The 15,277-nt window shown below is 37.2% G+C and overlaps 1 protein-coding gene across 12 annotated transcripts in view; it reads left to right on the top strand.

The window, feature by feature from the left end:
* Dnc (phosphodiesterase dunce) overlaps positions 1-15,277 on the top strand; it is a 420,060-nt gene that overhangs the window by 318,575 nt on the left and 86,208 nt on the right. Inside the window, exon 1 of one of the 12 annotated variants that reach the window (XM_076380417.1) lies at positions 14,661-15,138. The exons of the other annotated variants lie outside the window; for them this stretch is intronic. Within the exon in view, the coding sequence (XP_076236532.1) occupies positions 14,897-15,138 (242 nt within the window). The 5' untranslated portion in view covers positions 14,661-14,896. Of the gene's footprint in view, positions 1-14,660; positions 15,139-15,277 lie in introns of those variants that run through there. 12 annotated transcript variants of the gene reach the window in all.

Raw genomic sequence — 15,277 nt, 5'->3', positions numbered from 1 at the left:
TATATTTAACACTTCCAACTAAATTGCGGAACATTTGAGTTTTTGAATGAAATAATTGCAACATTGAAAACAAATACTATGGTAATTAAATTATTAATTACATACTTCTATACCTTACCTCTGCCCTGCATCTCTAGAATTCAATTAAATTTACACAATCAGCATTTCATCTAACAATTCAACAGTGCCAAAGTTCATCACATTTCAACCCACTCCTCCGTTCTTCCAAAACCGAAAACAAAGTATACAATGCGAGAGGCAGGTAAACAAACAAACAGAGCAATAATTAAACTAACATAGACTGGAACTAACCTCTGTTAGCTTTTCACATAATAATCTCATTGGTTTGCGTCCAATTCCCATAGTTTACCAAAATTTCCTTCTAATTAAAATAATCTCGGATTATAACCGACCCATGACAATTATTTCGATACATTAGAGAAATATAGGGTCTTTCATTAAGAGTGACAGATCTATGAACTCAAATAAAATAAGTTATATGTAAAGTATTGTGATCTTTAATTAAATTTGAAGTCTATTTAAATTTAAAATACGCTCAATGCCATTAAGTATAGAAAACAATATCGTTAAATGTCCTCCATGGCCTCATTTGGTACTATCTCGAAAAACAACAAATTTTTATGACATTCTCGCGTAACACAAACTGGCATCCGAGGTCGTATGCTTAAACTCTTTTGAACTATTTTTTGAAACTAGGATACATCTCGAATCTGTGCCAACAAACCAAGAATAATCGAGGACCTTAAGGACAACATTACACGTACTATTCGTAAAACTATGAAAACAGAGCCTCAGTTATGCAAGAATATCATAAAAAATTTATTGTCTTCCAAGATGCCACTAAACGAAGCCATGGAGGATATTTAGCGATACTATTTTCCATAGATAATAGTACTGAACGTACTCTAAATTTATATACAAATTTTCACAATATTTTACATACTACTCATTTGATTAAAATTCAAAGATCTATCACTCTTAATGAAAGACCCTATAGAACGAAAAGGGATTTTTCCAAGCGTAGAGGGCTTAGATTTAATGGACGGAGCCACCAAGTATCATCGACCAATGAAAAGTTTAATTAATAGACCGTGGGGTGGTTATTAGCGATATTTCCTCGAATTACCCGCCACCCCACCCTCCCTCCCGCCACGCGATCAGGACTGATCGATGTTGTGGCGGTGAGGCTGGCTGGGCCAGTGACGTAATCAAGAACCTCCACCCCTGAGGTTTGACGTCACTGATGCCCTCAAATGCGCGTGGTCAGGTGCGTATCAGGGAATCTCTGCAGCGCCCCTGCACCCTCTGTTTCTCGTCCACTTAACCCCCACAACGCCGCGTTTCCCACCCTCCCCCAGGCGCTCGTTCCTTTTTTCTTTCGCCAGCCTTGCCCGCTGATTTCTCTTCCCCCGACGTGTGCACTGTATACGATTAGAAAAATGGAACGACGGCGCGTTCACGCGGACAAGTTCGACCGTGGGACGATTACAACCAGGAACACGACTCTCCCCTGGGGTTTTCCGTGCCGCGGGAAATAATCCGTTTAACTGGCTGGCATTGGCCGATGGGGCAGGTTCATAGCGGGGAAATTGAAGTAGGAAATTGGAAGGAGGATCTTTGCGAGACTGATCCGCTTAACGATCACTAATCTAGGGATTTTTCTCGTCGGTTGCCGCTGTGATTCCTATTCGTTTCTGGGGACTGGGCGAACCTTTGTTACCGAGAGCTAAGTTTCTGAGCTCGAGTTTCGGGGCTGGAAAATTGTGCGAGCACTTAGGAGAATTGAATTTGCCACTTTCGGGACATTTTTTGAGACGCATTGCCCAACTATGGAGAAAGACAGTAACTGCAGAAAAATGTGAAATTGAGTTTCTTGAATTCTATAGTATTTTTGAACATTCTAGGGTTTGATTCAGTGCAAAATACGAGTAATATATTTTTAGGAGATACTTATTTCTTCCATAGTGGGACAGTGTAGATATGCAATGATTTGTTATTTTTCATTTGTGTTGTTCTGTGTTGTGAAAGGTGAGTTCATGAGTTATCTGTCGAAGTTGAGTTTCGAATAATGGATGGTTCAGAGTTTTATATATTCCAATTTTTCATTAAAGTTCATTTATTGATCACCCGTTTTCTTTTTGTATTAACAAGAATGGCCATTTGTGGTTAAAATACATTTACATAGTTGTTTTGCTATGTTGAATTTGGGATGCATCTAGGGATGTTACTTAAATAGTACCTCAAAAAACCCTTTACTTAATAAAATCAAATGGTGCCTTTTTCGTTATCAATTTCTATAATACGTGGTGATATCAATTTCGCAGTAATTTGAACTAAGAAATATTCACAGAAATATGCGCTCTGGAATTTCAGTGGACTGCAAGTGCATTCTAATGCAATCTCTCACGATAAAGTAGGATATTTGAAAAAAGAACTAGGGTTCAGTCGGTACGTGTCTGCCAAAGGAATCTTCTTTATCAACGTGCTTTCCTTTCCTACCTTATCGTTCCAGTAATATTGAAAATGCTTCCGTTATCAGAGGAGTATTAAATCCGTGAGGAGCTTCGGAAAAGCTTTCATTGTCGCTCCTTTCGTCACGCTATGAATAATGTATATTTGAATCAATTTTTAGAGACCTTTCTCGTCAGTGTCACTCAGGTTATCATGCAGGGCATATTTCTTCGGGACATCATAGGTATTCTGCAGATTTTTATTAGTTTGGATTCAGGGTTACGTTACCTACAGTTTGTGAAGTCTTCAAAGTATTTTATGTCACTTGTTTACTTATAGTGAACTATATTATACTCTACTACTTTCCCTTAAAAAGAAATTTATGAAACTATATTCCCTGTAGTAATATTTAACATTTTCGTAGTACTGTATAGGGTGTTTGGCGACAAGTTTGAAGAAATTTTAAGGGACCTTTTCACACGCTAAAATAAAACGAAAATGTATTTAAGACCTCGTTTCAGAATTATTAATTGTTAAAAAGACGCTTAAAATTCCCGTCAAATGTGTCTGACTTGGGACTTATTCTACTGCCGACTTGCACTCGTCAGGTCAGGCACAGCGAAGTCAGTAGAATAAGCCCCGAGTCCCAAGTCAGACACATTGCAGGTGAATTTTAAGCGCTTTCTCATTAATTCATAATTCTGAAACGAAGCTTTAAAAGCAATTTTATCATTCTTGATTGTCGTTCTATTTTGACCTGTAGAATCACCTCTTAAATTTTCTGATGCCTGTTATCAAACAGCCTATATAGTATTTGCATTCTATTATACTGCATGTATATTTTACTGCTCTAGCAACCAGTAGAATATATCTTCATATGTATATGTATACAATATGTCTTCTAATAATACTAGTAGCACTAATAGTAGCAGGTACTAGTCTTTGTATTAGTTAGTATTATTACTACTATTAGTATTAATTAATTGATACGAATATTAATACTATTCTCTACTGATACTACTTTCACTATTATTTCCATTACAATTAAGTACCAAATACTTTAAAATAGAAAAACTTAAAAAAATAATTATTTTAGTTACATTTACCATATCCCCAGGAACAAATATTTCTCCTCTATCCACAGGTGTTTCAGAAAATGGATACTGAGTTATTTACTCCAAAACTAGGGTACAATGTAACTTTACGTCTCAAAAAATAAAAGAGTCGCGTGATGAAGAAGTATTGCGAGCTTTTTTCATCTTATGCTTCGCTTGCAAGCCTGTAAAGAAAAACTACAACACTCTTGAAGCCTAGACGCATGATTTATCGTTTTGCGTGTGCCGAATGTAGGTCGCGCGGCCTCGTGAATTGATTTTTCACGTGCATGGGGCACCATTGTGCTCTCTCCCTTGTTCAAGGTGATCATAGAATCCTAGTAAAGATCAAGAGGGTTTACTAGAAAATTTATTTTACAACGAATGACACGTAGTCGTCAAGTGAAGCTAAAATTAATTTCTTCTTGCCTCTCTCGCTCCCTGTGAATCATAAAATGGGGAAAAGGTGTTTCAAGCATTTTAAAAGTTTGATCGGAAAAAGCATCAGATGGTTTAAAGCGACCTAATGGAAGAAAGTCGGCGGGAGAATTAATTTAGAACTGAATGAAGGGAAACTGAAAAGTTTTTCTTCCCGTTGAAGCTGAAATTATTGAAGTTGAAGGATTGGATTAAGCAGGGGTTGCGGTACGAAGCAGAAATGCTATTGATTTTAGAATTATCTGTTTGAAAAATTCAGGAGGTCTCTGGACGAGCGTAGAATTATCGAAGAAAGTATTATCTTTGTGAAAATAAATTATCGGAGCGCGAGGGTAAATACTGCAGTTTTATTTATTTATTGCCAGTGCAAGGTTGGTAAGTAGTTACTATATTGGGGAATCAAAATTTTACGCGATCCAAGGGTTCAATATAGCGAGAGAAATGTAGGACAGCGAACAGATTTCGAGGTTCCGAAATTCTAATAATTTTCTTACATCTTGGCAGAACGCTTTACTCGATATTTCGCTGCTCTCAGATAAATTTCTAAAACGTTCATTTTATCATAGTATAACCTTCATTACATAATTGGAAAGTTCTTCTTAAATTTTATCATACTATATCCTATAATTCTACAAAAATTACCTATAATATTAAGAAACTTCTATTTTACCGGTTTCTCTTTTAATCCTAAATAAATTTAAGAATTTATGTTCTGAATACAAAGCTCCTACAGTTCTGTGAAAGCTTGACTACTAAAGGCATTGACACAAAAAAGAATTCCAGTGATTTATCGACCACACGAAGTCGCTGAAAAGAAGAAAAAGGGGAACAGTGATTTCTCGCTGTTTTTACTTTCTTCCATTCTATGACATAGTTTCCATAGTTAAGATATTATATATTATTCAAGCGTTTAGAATATTTCCCAGATAAAGGGTGAAAGATACCGCGTGACACGTGAAAGAAAACGGTAACGCGATGATAATTCGTGACATGGAGCTTGTATAATGAACGTGACGTTTGCACGAACGATCGTTCCTTCGATTATTTACGTATATGCATGAATATTTCATTGAAAAGGCCGTTTGCTCGGCGGTGCTCGAGTTTGAAACGCGTTACGCACTTTTCGAACGATCACAGGGACCATTATTGCTCCCATTGCGTAACCATCTTCTCCCTTGAACCGTAAACTTACGATGGTTTTTAGTATCCAAGTTTGGCGATGCGTTAAATATTCACGTTTTACGATCGAGAGCGTAGAGAGCAGTCGTTTTTGAGGAAATGGCGGACACTATTCTTATCTTACTTTGAATATTTCTGATGCTTTTAGGATACAGATTCCGAGGAGAGGAAGTGAACAGTTTTAGACACAGACAAATAACTTAAATTTTACGAGAATATTAAGCTCTGCAATGTACTTCGTTTTCACTAAAGTTAAACTTTGGAAGCTTCTTTTTGTTACTTTTTTCACGTTGATAATAATTTCTTCTGCTGCTTATTTCGAAAGCTGCACTGTCTAAAATATTGTACTAATTAAAGAATTTCTTTTTCTGTTACAGGTAAGTCGCTCCTATCTCTTACTCAATGCGTGATTGCTTCAACGTGGATTTTAAGATGTTACCTGAGTTACGTAAGTTAATGATTTAAGCCACATTCCCACGTGAGCAATTTATTAAGTACAAGATATACATAAAACAGTTGAAGGAAGCTACATTTTTAAGGAGAGCGTCCATGGAAGAGATATTAATCACTTTTAGCGAAACACATTCTGCAAGTAGTATTGTGGCTTAACGGCGGGAAATTTAGTAGATAAATGTGTGAATATTTAAACAAAGCAAGTGTTGATTACAATATAATTTAGCTTATTAGTAACATTGAGAAGGCTTTATTTTTGACTAAGCTGTAATCTAATTGTTTTGGAAATTAGAGAAAATTTTCTCAGAAATAAAAACGAGTTTGGGGAGCAGGGCTCCACGAGATAAAACTACGGTCATGGTGGCTTGCATTTGAAGCGCGAAGATATCGCAAGACAATCGATTTCTTTCCTTCACGCTCTTGCTGACGGATTTTCAGCAGTTCCGTCTCGGCCGTTCTCTTAGTTTGTCCTCGCAACGAGTGCAGCTCGAAACGAGCGGATTGATTTACTTACGTCTCGTGATCGAACTCGCCCGACTATTGTGATCGGTCGAACGTAAAAATTCTCTTGGAACCTCGTCCTACTAATTTACCCGACGCGCTCAATGTTTTTCGAACAACAGCCGCGGACTTTTGTAGCCTTTTCAAATGTTTTACAGAAATTTCCATTCGACTAATTCACGTGTGACCGATTGTGCCATTTTAGAGCAGACATGTGGCCTTTTGTTGGATGATTTATTTTAAAACTCGTCTTTACGAGCAGTGATTCTTAACGACTTTCTAAATTTTGTTTCTATAGAAAATGTTACAAAGTGCTTCTTCAAAAGACAATTTTCACATTGTTCGTATTTGAAATATTTAAAACATTATTTCTTGGTATAATTTATCAGCCAATGAGTTTTATTACTTTCATTTTAATAGTGATTTAGAAGCTTTTTATGGAATGTGCCTTTGAAAATGACGATCATTTTTATAAAAAATATTACACAATTCATCTTTAATTGATTTTATCGCTTCTGTGTTTATTTTTGTACTGTTTCTATAGTTTATAGTACTGTTTCAATCTCTTTGTCCTGGCGTATATATAGAATGGTGGACAAAAGCGAGTTTAAAACTGGAAATATATGAGTATTGGCAACTTTTATAGAGCATTTTATCTCTCAGCATTCATTTAATCTGGGCTATCTTCTTAATCCGTGAAATATAGATGTCGCATAATTCGTTTTTGAATAATTATAGCAAGCTTTTGTTATTCGATCTCGTTTTGCTAAACGTGTAGGTAATTAGAAGGCGTAATTATTAGAAGGAACTGTCTAATGTTCAGGATTAAATATTTTCTTTCTTTTGCGTGAAATGTAAAAAGAGATTTGATTTTATATAAGTTCAGTGATTTTTTTAGTTCAGAGACTATTTAATTTCTTGTACATTGTAATCTAATTTAGGTACACAGAGCACATGAAAATATTTGCATAGCCGATAAAGTAAAAGGGGTAATAAATCATCGCCCTACTGTGCTGCTAAGCGTTGATACATCACAAAAAGCTTGTAACCCAAACACCGAATTCATTACAAGCTGGAGTTAATACATAGTTGGCTGCACCTCCTAATTTCCATAACACCAAGAAATTCCACGAAATTTGTACACCTTGTTAGAATTGTTCATATACATAAAATTACTAAACGTGAAATTACTTGTAACAGATATAAAAAGTTAAAAATATTATCTTTCACTTAAATAATCGAACTATCCAATTCTACTTATCGTAGTATGACGTCTCGATCATATTTGGAGTTACGAAATCGTGCACCAAAAATTAACAAATTCAACCACCTACGCTGGACAAGAAATTGATTACTTAAGCAAGATTTTAGGTCAAAAAGGAGGAGGAAAGAGGTCTTTTTCGACAAGAGAAATTTCTATGAATGTGCAAGGAGGACGTGAATTTGCGCCTGGGATCGCGTCGCGACGCCCAGCGTCGCCACGTCGCGTGATCGCGAACGCGTGCACTCCGTTTAGTCTGTCTCCATTCACGTGGTAGTACGGTCGTGCAACTGGCTCTCTTCGCGAATTTTTCAACCGTGCTCTATTTCGTTTAAAAGCCTTATGGCCTTCTACAATCATACAGTCACGTATAATTATATCTAAACATTTTTGACAAATTTTATAGTACTTTAAATCAACACACTGCATTTCAATTAGTGAACACCTGAAGATAAATTAGTGGAACCCATGGAATTATAGAAACTTATTAACATGGAGAATTTTTGTGCTTCGTGAATTTTTCGACTTTCAAAAACATTTCTTTTTCATCTTCATATGATAATGTAGAGTTAACGACTTTTTTGTGAGCAAGTTAATGTGAAAATGGAAATAGTTCAGTGAATTGGAAATGTGATTACCAGAATTTTACACAGAAAAATTTGTGTTCGTGACTCGTTCGAAAACATCAATTACACATACGCGTATTGCGACATTACAAACGAAACTAACATCACCAAAGCAAGTGGTTCACTTCATGGCTCGTATTTGGTAAAAGCTAGTGTGTTATAAAATTTATTCAAAAGCCCTCAGCATTTTTTACCAGCCTGCATAAAATAAATTTCATTTCCTTCTCAATTTAAATCTAACAAAGATTATTAAATTCATTACGCTCAATGAAGTACATGCACGTAAACGTTTTAAACGCTTATCAAATTTTTGCCTCCATAAATATTCTCCGTTACAAGTGTAAAAAAAACTCTGACGCAGATATTTCTTCTCTCGACGAACAGACTCTTAAAAGTTTTTCCGCGAAGTAACTAATTCTCACGTGACAATAAATACGTCCTTCCATCGTCGATTCGCAATGGGCCGCGATTTTATCGAATGTTTATTTCGCCTGTGTTAATTCGTCGCTCGTGGTTCACGTAAACGGGAGGAAGGCCGTGGCCATTTCACACACGCGTCTGTGCATAACGTGACACGCTGTCCGTTTTATCAAACGCTCGTTAAGTTCATTGAAAATTCAGTGTTGCCATGGAGCTGGTTATATCATTGTTCGGGGGCCGGGAACGAAATCGTTTCTCGACGGAATGACTCTAACCGAGATATGAAGGTACACACAAGTTTTTATAGTGGGAGTAGCAAACATTAAATACAGGGCGACTCAAAAGTGATCAGCGAACATTTTCGGAGGATTTTGTATCTCAGAATTATTAGTAAACGAATATTAAGGCAAACGTTATTTTTTGAGATGTTAATTTTCGTGATGGTAGTACTGAAGTTCCAAGTACAGGGCGATTCAAAAGTTGTCAGATGAAATTTTTATAGAAACTTTAAGAGATAGAAATTTAATATAAATTTTTATAGAAACTTTAAGAGATAGAAATTTGATAGAAATTTTTTGTTGACATACAGTAATAATTATATATTATTTGTAATATTCTGGGTACAGGAGTGTTCAAAATTGATGTGTAGGAAGTTTCTGGCAGAAATATCATGCAGTTGTTGAGAATCAGTAATACAGCAATTTTTGTGGTAAAAATATCGAGCTTTTAATAGAGTGTGATTCAGAAGTCATCAAGTGAAACTTGTATAGTTTATTCTAAATTTTAGAATTCAAAAAAGAATATAAGTAGAGACTTTAGGCTTGACATACCTACGTGGATGTAAGTCTTTACAGAGAAGGTATAATATATGAAGTATAGTTCGTTTCATAAAAGGACTCACAAATTTCATCTAAATTCTCTATTTTTGAAGAGAAAAATGAACTTCCAAAAAGTAAGAGACTTCCCTTATCACACAGTTTTAAGTTTAATAAATTAAATATCGAATTTGTTAAATTCTTCCAATTCTCAATTTCAATTTTCACACTGTTGTAATATTCAGCATTCTTTATCAACACCATTATCACACGATTATTTCACTTGGTTTCTCGCTTGACGCACCTTACAGTAGTTTCTACATTTCTATTTTTATTCTCCTCTTCCCTTTTTAATTAAATGTAATTCAGCGTAAACTTAATTTTCAACCACTATATTTCGCGGTGATTTATCCGCGCGACATTAGCAATGCAAAATGACGTAGCTGCGAATGTTAAATCAGTTTTGTTTCACAGCCTAGTAAGGCATGAATACATAATTGAGTTGCCGCCGGGAAAAAATGTTTCCAGTTGGAATGCAATTAACACGACACCAGCGTGGGGATCAAATTTTTAACGCGCCTTCGCGATGATTACTTGCTACATTCTTTTCGTAGTAATCAGCCACAGAGATTTGCAACACAATTTCGTGGAACATGAAATTTGATTTTCTCTTCCTGGCAACTAGATATCCATGGGTATCTAGTATACTAGATATCAAGTCGACGAAAAATTCAAGTACGTCACTGTTCACGTATTAAGGATGTTTGACGTCGTTTGCATCGAAAGAATATCCCAGTCGTCGCGTTTTTCTACCCAACTCGCGTTTTCATCCTTGAAAGCTGGGCGAACGAAGTTTCGTTCTGGCAGGAACTGGAATTGATAACGAGTCAGTGAATCAAGAAATCGCGTTGCCGACGATAGCTCGTCGCGGGTGCAGCCTTTTACGCCAGAGACATTGTTCCACGAAGTGGCGGGGATCGAAGTAGTACTTGTTGAGTCCGCCGTGGTCGGGAATTTCAATTTTCGTAATGGATTCCATCGAGTGCGACGACACAATCGCGAGCCGCAGCCAGTTCTATTGAAAAATCTTCGCGAGAGACGCTTAAAGTTGATCACAGCATTGCGCGTTTCACTGGTGTTGAATTTTACGCGGCGATTTTGCTGAAACTTCGTGCATGGATAAAGCGTTTCAGATGGTGGCTTGTAATTTTGGTGTGTGGGTAGGGATGGATGGGTTTTGGGCTGTGATGAGTTGGGTATTGTTCGTTTCGAGAATTTTATGAGAGATTCACGTTTCTAGTCAGCTTCGTATCTTTGAATCCTTGGATTTCTGCGTCCCTAGATTGTTTGGTCCATGGGATTTTGAGTCTTTAGATTATTGAATCTCTGAATCTGTAGGTTAGATCTCTGTGTTCTATAATTTTTTAATTCTGGGATCCCTGCATCCTTAAGTCTTTAGAACCTTGGATTCTTTAATCCTTGGATCCCTGAATTGTTGAATCTTTAACCATAGGGACATCCAAGATATACAAGCTCCACATGCTTGGATATCTGGATCCATAGATTTTTAGGTCCTTACAACCCTTGACCCTTGGGGTCCTGAATACTTGAGTCCATAAATCCTCAAATATTTATGTTCCCAGGTTTGTCTATTTTCCACTCTCTAGTTCTTCAGACTATTAAGTTTCTCTGCCTCTGAATTTTTAAATATCTAACTCCTTGCATCAATATTTCAATACTTAAATACCTGCATACCTAAAAACATAAACTTAGAATTATAAATACCTCAGCTGAATCTAAACTTGTAAATCAGCTGTCTAAATCTCCCACTATTGTTCAACTAATAATATTTCACCGAACAAAAGAAGCCAAACGTGCAGATATTTTGGAGCCTTCCATCAGGCACTTGCCCACGACCACCGAATTCGTACCAAATATTTACCGTGCTCCTTGTAAATGTTTCACCACTGGAAATTGAAGCGATACGTGTGTACACGCCGTGCTGTGATATCAGCCTGGAATCCAATATGCGTGTCAGGAGCATCAAGAGAGATTCCTATTAGATTCCTGACAGTGTCTTAAACTCTAGACAACCTGCACTTACGTCACTCGATAATCAAATTCTTCTGAAACTGTGCAGGTCTACCTCTATCCACTGATACCATAAATAAAACAACGAACCAGAGACTGATGAAGTAGCTAAATACTTAACAGAAAAATTCTCTTCTCTATTTATAACAAGAACATTAGTAATCTAATAATCTTCTTCTACTTCCACCTCGTATTCATTTGCTCTGCTCCCCATTTACTTTCTGAAAGGTAATACCGAATCGAGGTCGTTGCTTCTCTGCTGTCAAACGAACTTATTAAAAGGTTGCATTTGCACTCGTTTCCTGGGTGTCCAACAAGTTCGATCGTCACCCTCGCCTCAAGCCCTCGTCCCCCGTCGTCAACAAAATCCGAGGCACAGTTCCACGATTAAATTGCGTGCCGTTCGTTGTTTGCAGGACGAGGCGCAATTAACCTCGTCACCGTCGAGATTCTTTGTTCGATTCCCGACGACCGTGGACTCGATCGCTAAATATTGACCGTAAGTATCGCTGGGGAACATACGACGAAGGCGTAATCTCGTGACGTCACCCTTTGCGTTGGGAGGCGAGGCACGACAGGAATTCGTCGTTTCCCAGGATATCGCGGAGTATTAATATTTGTGAAGCACTCCGACTGCCAGGGGATTAATTTTTCTCTCTGCCTCGTGACCAAGTTGGAAAATTGCGAAAAATTGCGGGAAAGAAGGATTCTTGGAAGAAGGACTCCTGGGTGCAACTCCCCGAGTCGTTGTTTCTGGCCCTACCGAAGTCAGAGGTCGTTGAAACGTTTCTTGTGAAATTAGGGGTCGATGTTTTTAGGGTTACAGTAGCAGAGTAGTTATTACTTTCTTTCTCAGTATGGAAACAGGGTTTTACATTGAATGAAGGACTATTAGGTAGGTTCATTTGCGTTATACGAGTTTAGTTGCGTGTCGTCTATTGTTTCCTGTGGTTTCTAATAAAAAAAAAGAGGGAGGGAATCTCGGTCGCGGATACCTGGTTCCGCTTGCTGTCATCAACTGGAGAACAATAAATATTGCTCTTGAATAATATTGAACGGTTCTTATTCTGAATCTCTTGAACAATAAATTGATGTTTCGCACTGTGACGTGTTACCTTGTTGCTGGTGATATCTGTGGAATGAGTGTGGCCTGATTCTCTTCGCAAGTGGTACGTTCGTATTTTTTTCAATAACTTGAGGGTGGAATGATATATTGTTTAGGAGGTCGTGAAGTAACTGTGATATACACATGTGCTGGTTTTGGGGATCTTCATTGGATCCCAATTAGCTCGTGAGAAGAGGTTCCTAAGGGTTTAGATACTTTCAAACTTTCATGTTTCATAATCCTCCGATCACACAAAACAAAACCCAATAGAATTGTTCTAAACATGGTTGCAAGTCTTCTCTAAAAACAGTCAGTTTCAAAATAACCAAATCAAGGACTTTCTATTGTACATGTTTCTTCAAAAAGTAGCTCCTGCGTGTTTGCAGTATCTAGTTATAAAATATCGAAGGATATTGTTTCTTCGTCCAGGACACGCTGAAAAATGGTGTCCTCGCGAGGAATTTATCGATGGCCATCGTTCTATCGTTTCTCAGCGCTGCTTGATTACTGTTCTTTCCCTTCTCGAGCATATTAAACCAATGCTAAACAGGAACATCTATTACAAGCAGCCTTACGAAAATGCATCGTTAATCATCGTCTGCGGGCGAGCCAATAAATAATAAACGTAATACCCTGAAACCACGGCCCTTAATTAATACGTTTCGAGGGAATTCTCGTGGGTGGACCTATGGTTCCAGCAAAATCGACGGACAGGGGATTCGTTGGATTAAAGTTTTCAGGAAATTGCATCCATGTTCATGGGCACTGGTGTAACGAGAGGAAGAGCCGGGTCACGTGTACGACGCCGCGGAAAATTGGTCTTCGGGCTCTGAGAGGATGTTTTCTTTCGATCCACCAGATATCCGCAAGCAGTGATAGAAAAACAACGATGTTTTCGATAATAACGAAGTTCTGTTGTATGAAAGTTGTTATATGAAGGAAAAGCAAACTGGAGGGTTCTGCCAAGTAAAAGAGTTGGACGGATTCATAATTTTGTATCTAGGGCTTTTCAAAGCTCGATTGATTTTAAAATGTGGAGTTAGTTTGTTTCTATTTCCAATAGGGTCATTTTTCTGAGCTTCAAAAAATTTAGTCAAAATTCAAGTTAAAGTTAACTGAAACAATAAATTTAGAAATTTATTTTCAATTTTTTTACCAAGTTGTCCTTAAGTTCCGAAGATAGTTGTCACTATTCTTTGATAGTCAGTTGAATTAACAGTCATTTGGTAATATATATTTGATGTTGTTGTAAGACATTCAGAATTTGGTTTTTTTGTATCGATTATTGAAGTAAATTCAACGATGTGATTTTTCTGTTAGAAATCTACTCGAACCGCATTAAAAGCACTAAAGACGCATTTGGGAAAAGAAAAGCGACTTTATGCTCTTAGTATGCGACGATGAAAAGGATTTTTGTGGAAACGGGTCGACGTTGATGTAGCAGGGCAAACATTTGTCGCCTGAGAATCGAAGGGAAGAATGTTAACTTCTGGTTCGAAAGAAAACCCGTTCGATATGAGTTTGTCCAGGGTAAACGAGAGTGTGGAAGCGGTGAAATCGTGAATTGCAAAGTGTAGGGAGCCATTCTACTCATGCTACATAGGATCTGTGACGTCAAAGGAATTTTACCTAAAACCTTGATAGGGTTTTTATGGCTACTTTTTGTAGACAAGTACGAGTTCAATAAAATGAACATAAAATATTAGGTAGCAAACATATGGATATAAACACTGTCAGTGAGAAGAATCTTTCAGAAAGCTTTTTTTATATTTTTAATTAATCATTTTTTTTATTTATTACTGCAAATATTATAGAAACTCATATTCCCTTCAATGGAAGTTTTTGCTGTTGAGGAACGAACAACTTGCTAATGAATAATTTCCAGTCCTTTAAATTAAAGAATATTTTGCCTCTCGTGCAGAGAAACAAATGAAATATAATTTTGTTAACAATAGCGAGTTTCCTTTAAAAAAAACTTAAAAAGAAGACAGTGGAGAATTATATTAAACAGTGTAATAGGGGGGATTTCCCTTTAACAGCTTTATACAACCAGTTTTCTTTGTTCGAATTAAACACGATAAATAAAAATATTCTTACCAAAATTCCTCTTAAAATCACAAACTAAAAATCTTGAATCTTATTTTCTTTCTTTCATAATAACACTCCGACTCTTCATGCTCTCATTCATTATTCACACGAGACCTCATCAATTATGCACAATTACTTCCTACTAAAATTAAAAACAGAAGGGTTTCTTAATTAAAGATATTCAACAATGTTTATCAACAAACTTCATCTGCTAACCAATAAAAAATCCAGTCTACTTCTAAAGAACTCAAAACCGCAAAAAGAAAAACGATTGAAGTGAGCAGTGATCATTATGCATTCGTGAAAATTTCTATGATCGATGCCAAGATCGATGGGCCAGTGTGATAAAGGCAATGATCGAAGACGCAACGATGATCGCGTTGTTGTTCTTCGTATGGATGATTATGCGGTCGAAGGGACAACAGGATCAAAAACAGGACTCTAGGAGGGGCTCGTTGGCCAGGGATAATCGAGATCGAAGCGAGTCGAGACGGAACTCGAAGGAGATTGGGTCGATCGGTGCGTCTCACGTCGACAGACGTCGGCATCGTCTTCGTCGGCACTCGCGTCGTTATTACGTCGAGCGTAACAAGAGGTAAGTCGGGGACGTTAATTATTTTTTAAAGTGCCACTTTCCCCACAAGAACTTTATTGCTCGCGAAGATTGATTTTCGCTTTATCGCTTCGCGCAGGAAAATGTACAACGTATATGGAATCGGTTCGATGGAAATTTT

This window comes from Calliopsis andreniformis, chromosome 6, assembly GCF_051401765.1.
Source record: "Calliopsis andreniformis isolate RMS-2024a chromosome 6, iyCalAndr_principal, whole genome shotgun sequence".
Lineage (NCBI taxonomy): Eukaryota > Metazoa > Arthropoda > Insecta > Hymenoptera > Andrenidae > Calliopsis > Calliopsis andreniformis.
Note: the sequence above shows the minus strand (reverse complement) of the source record. Positions and strands in the feature narration are given on the sequence as shown.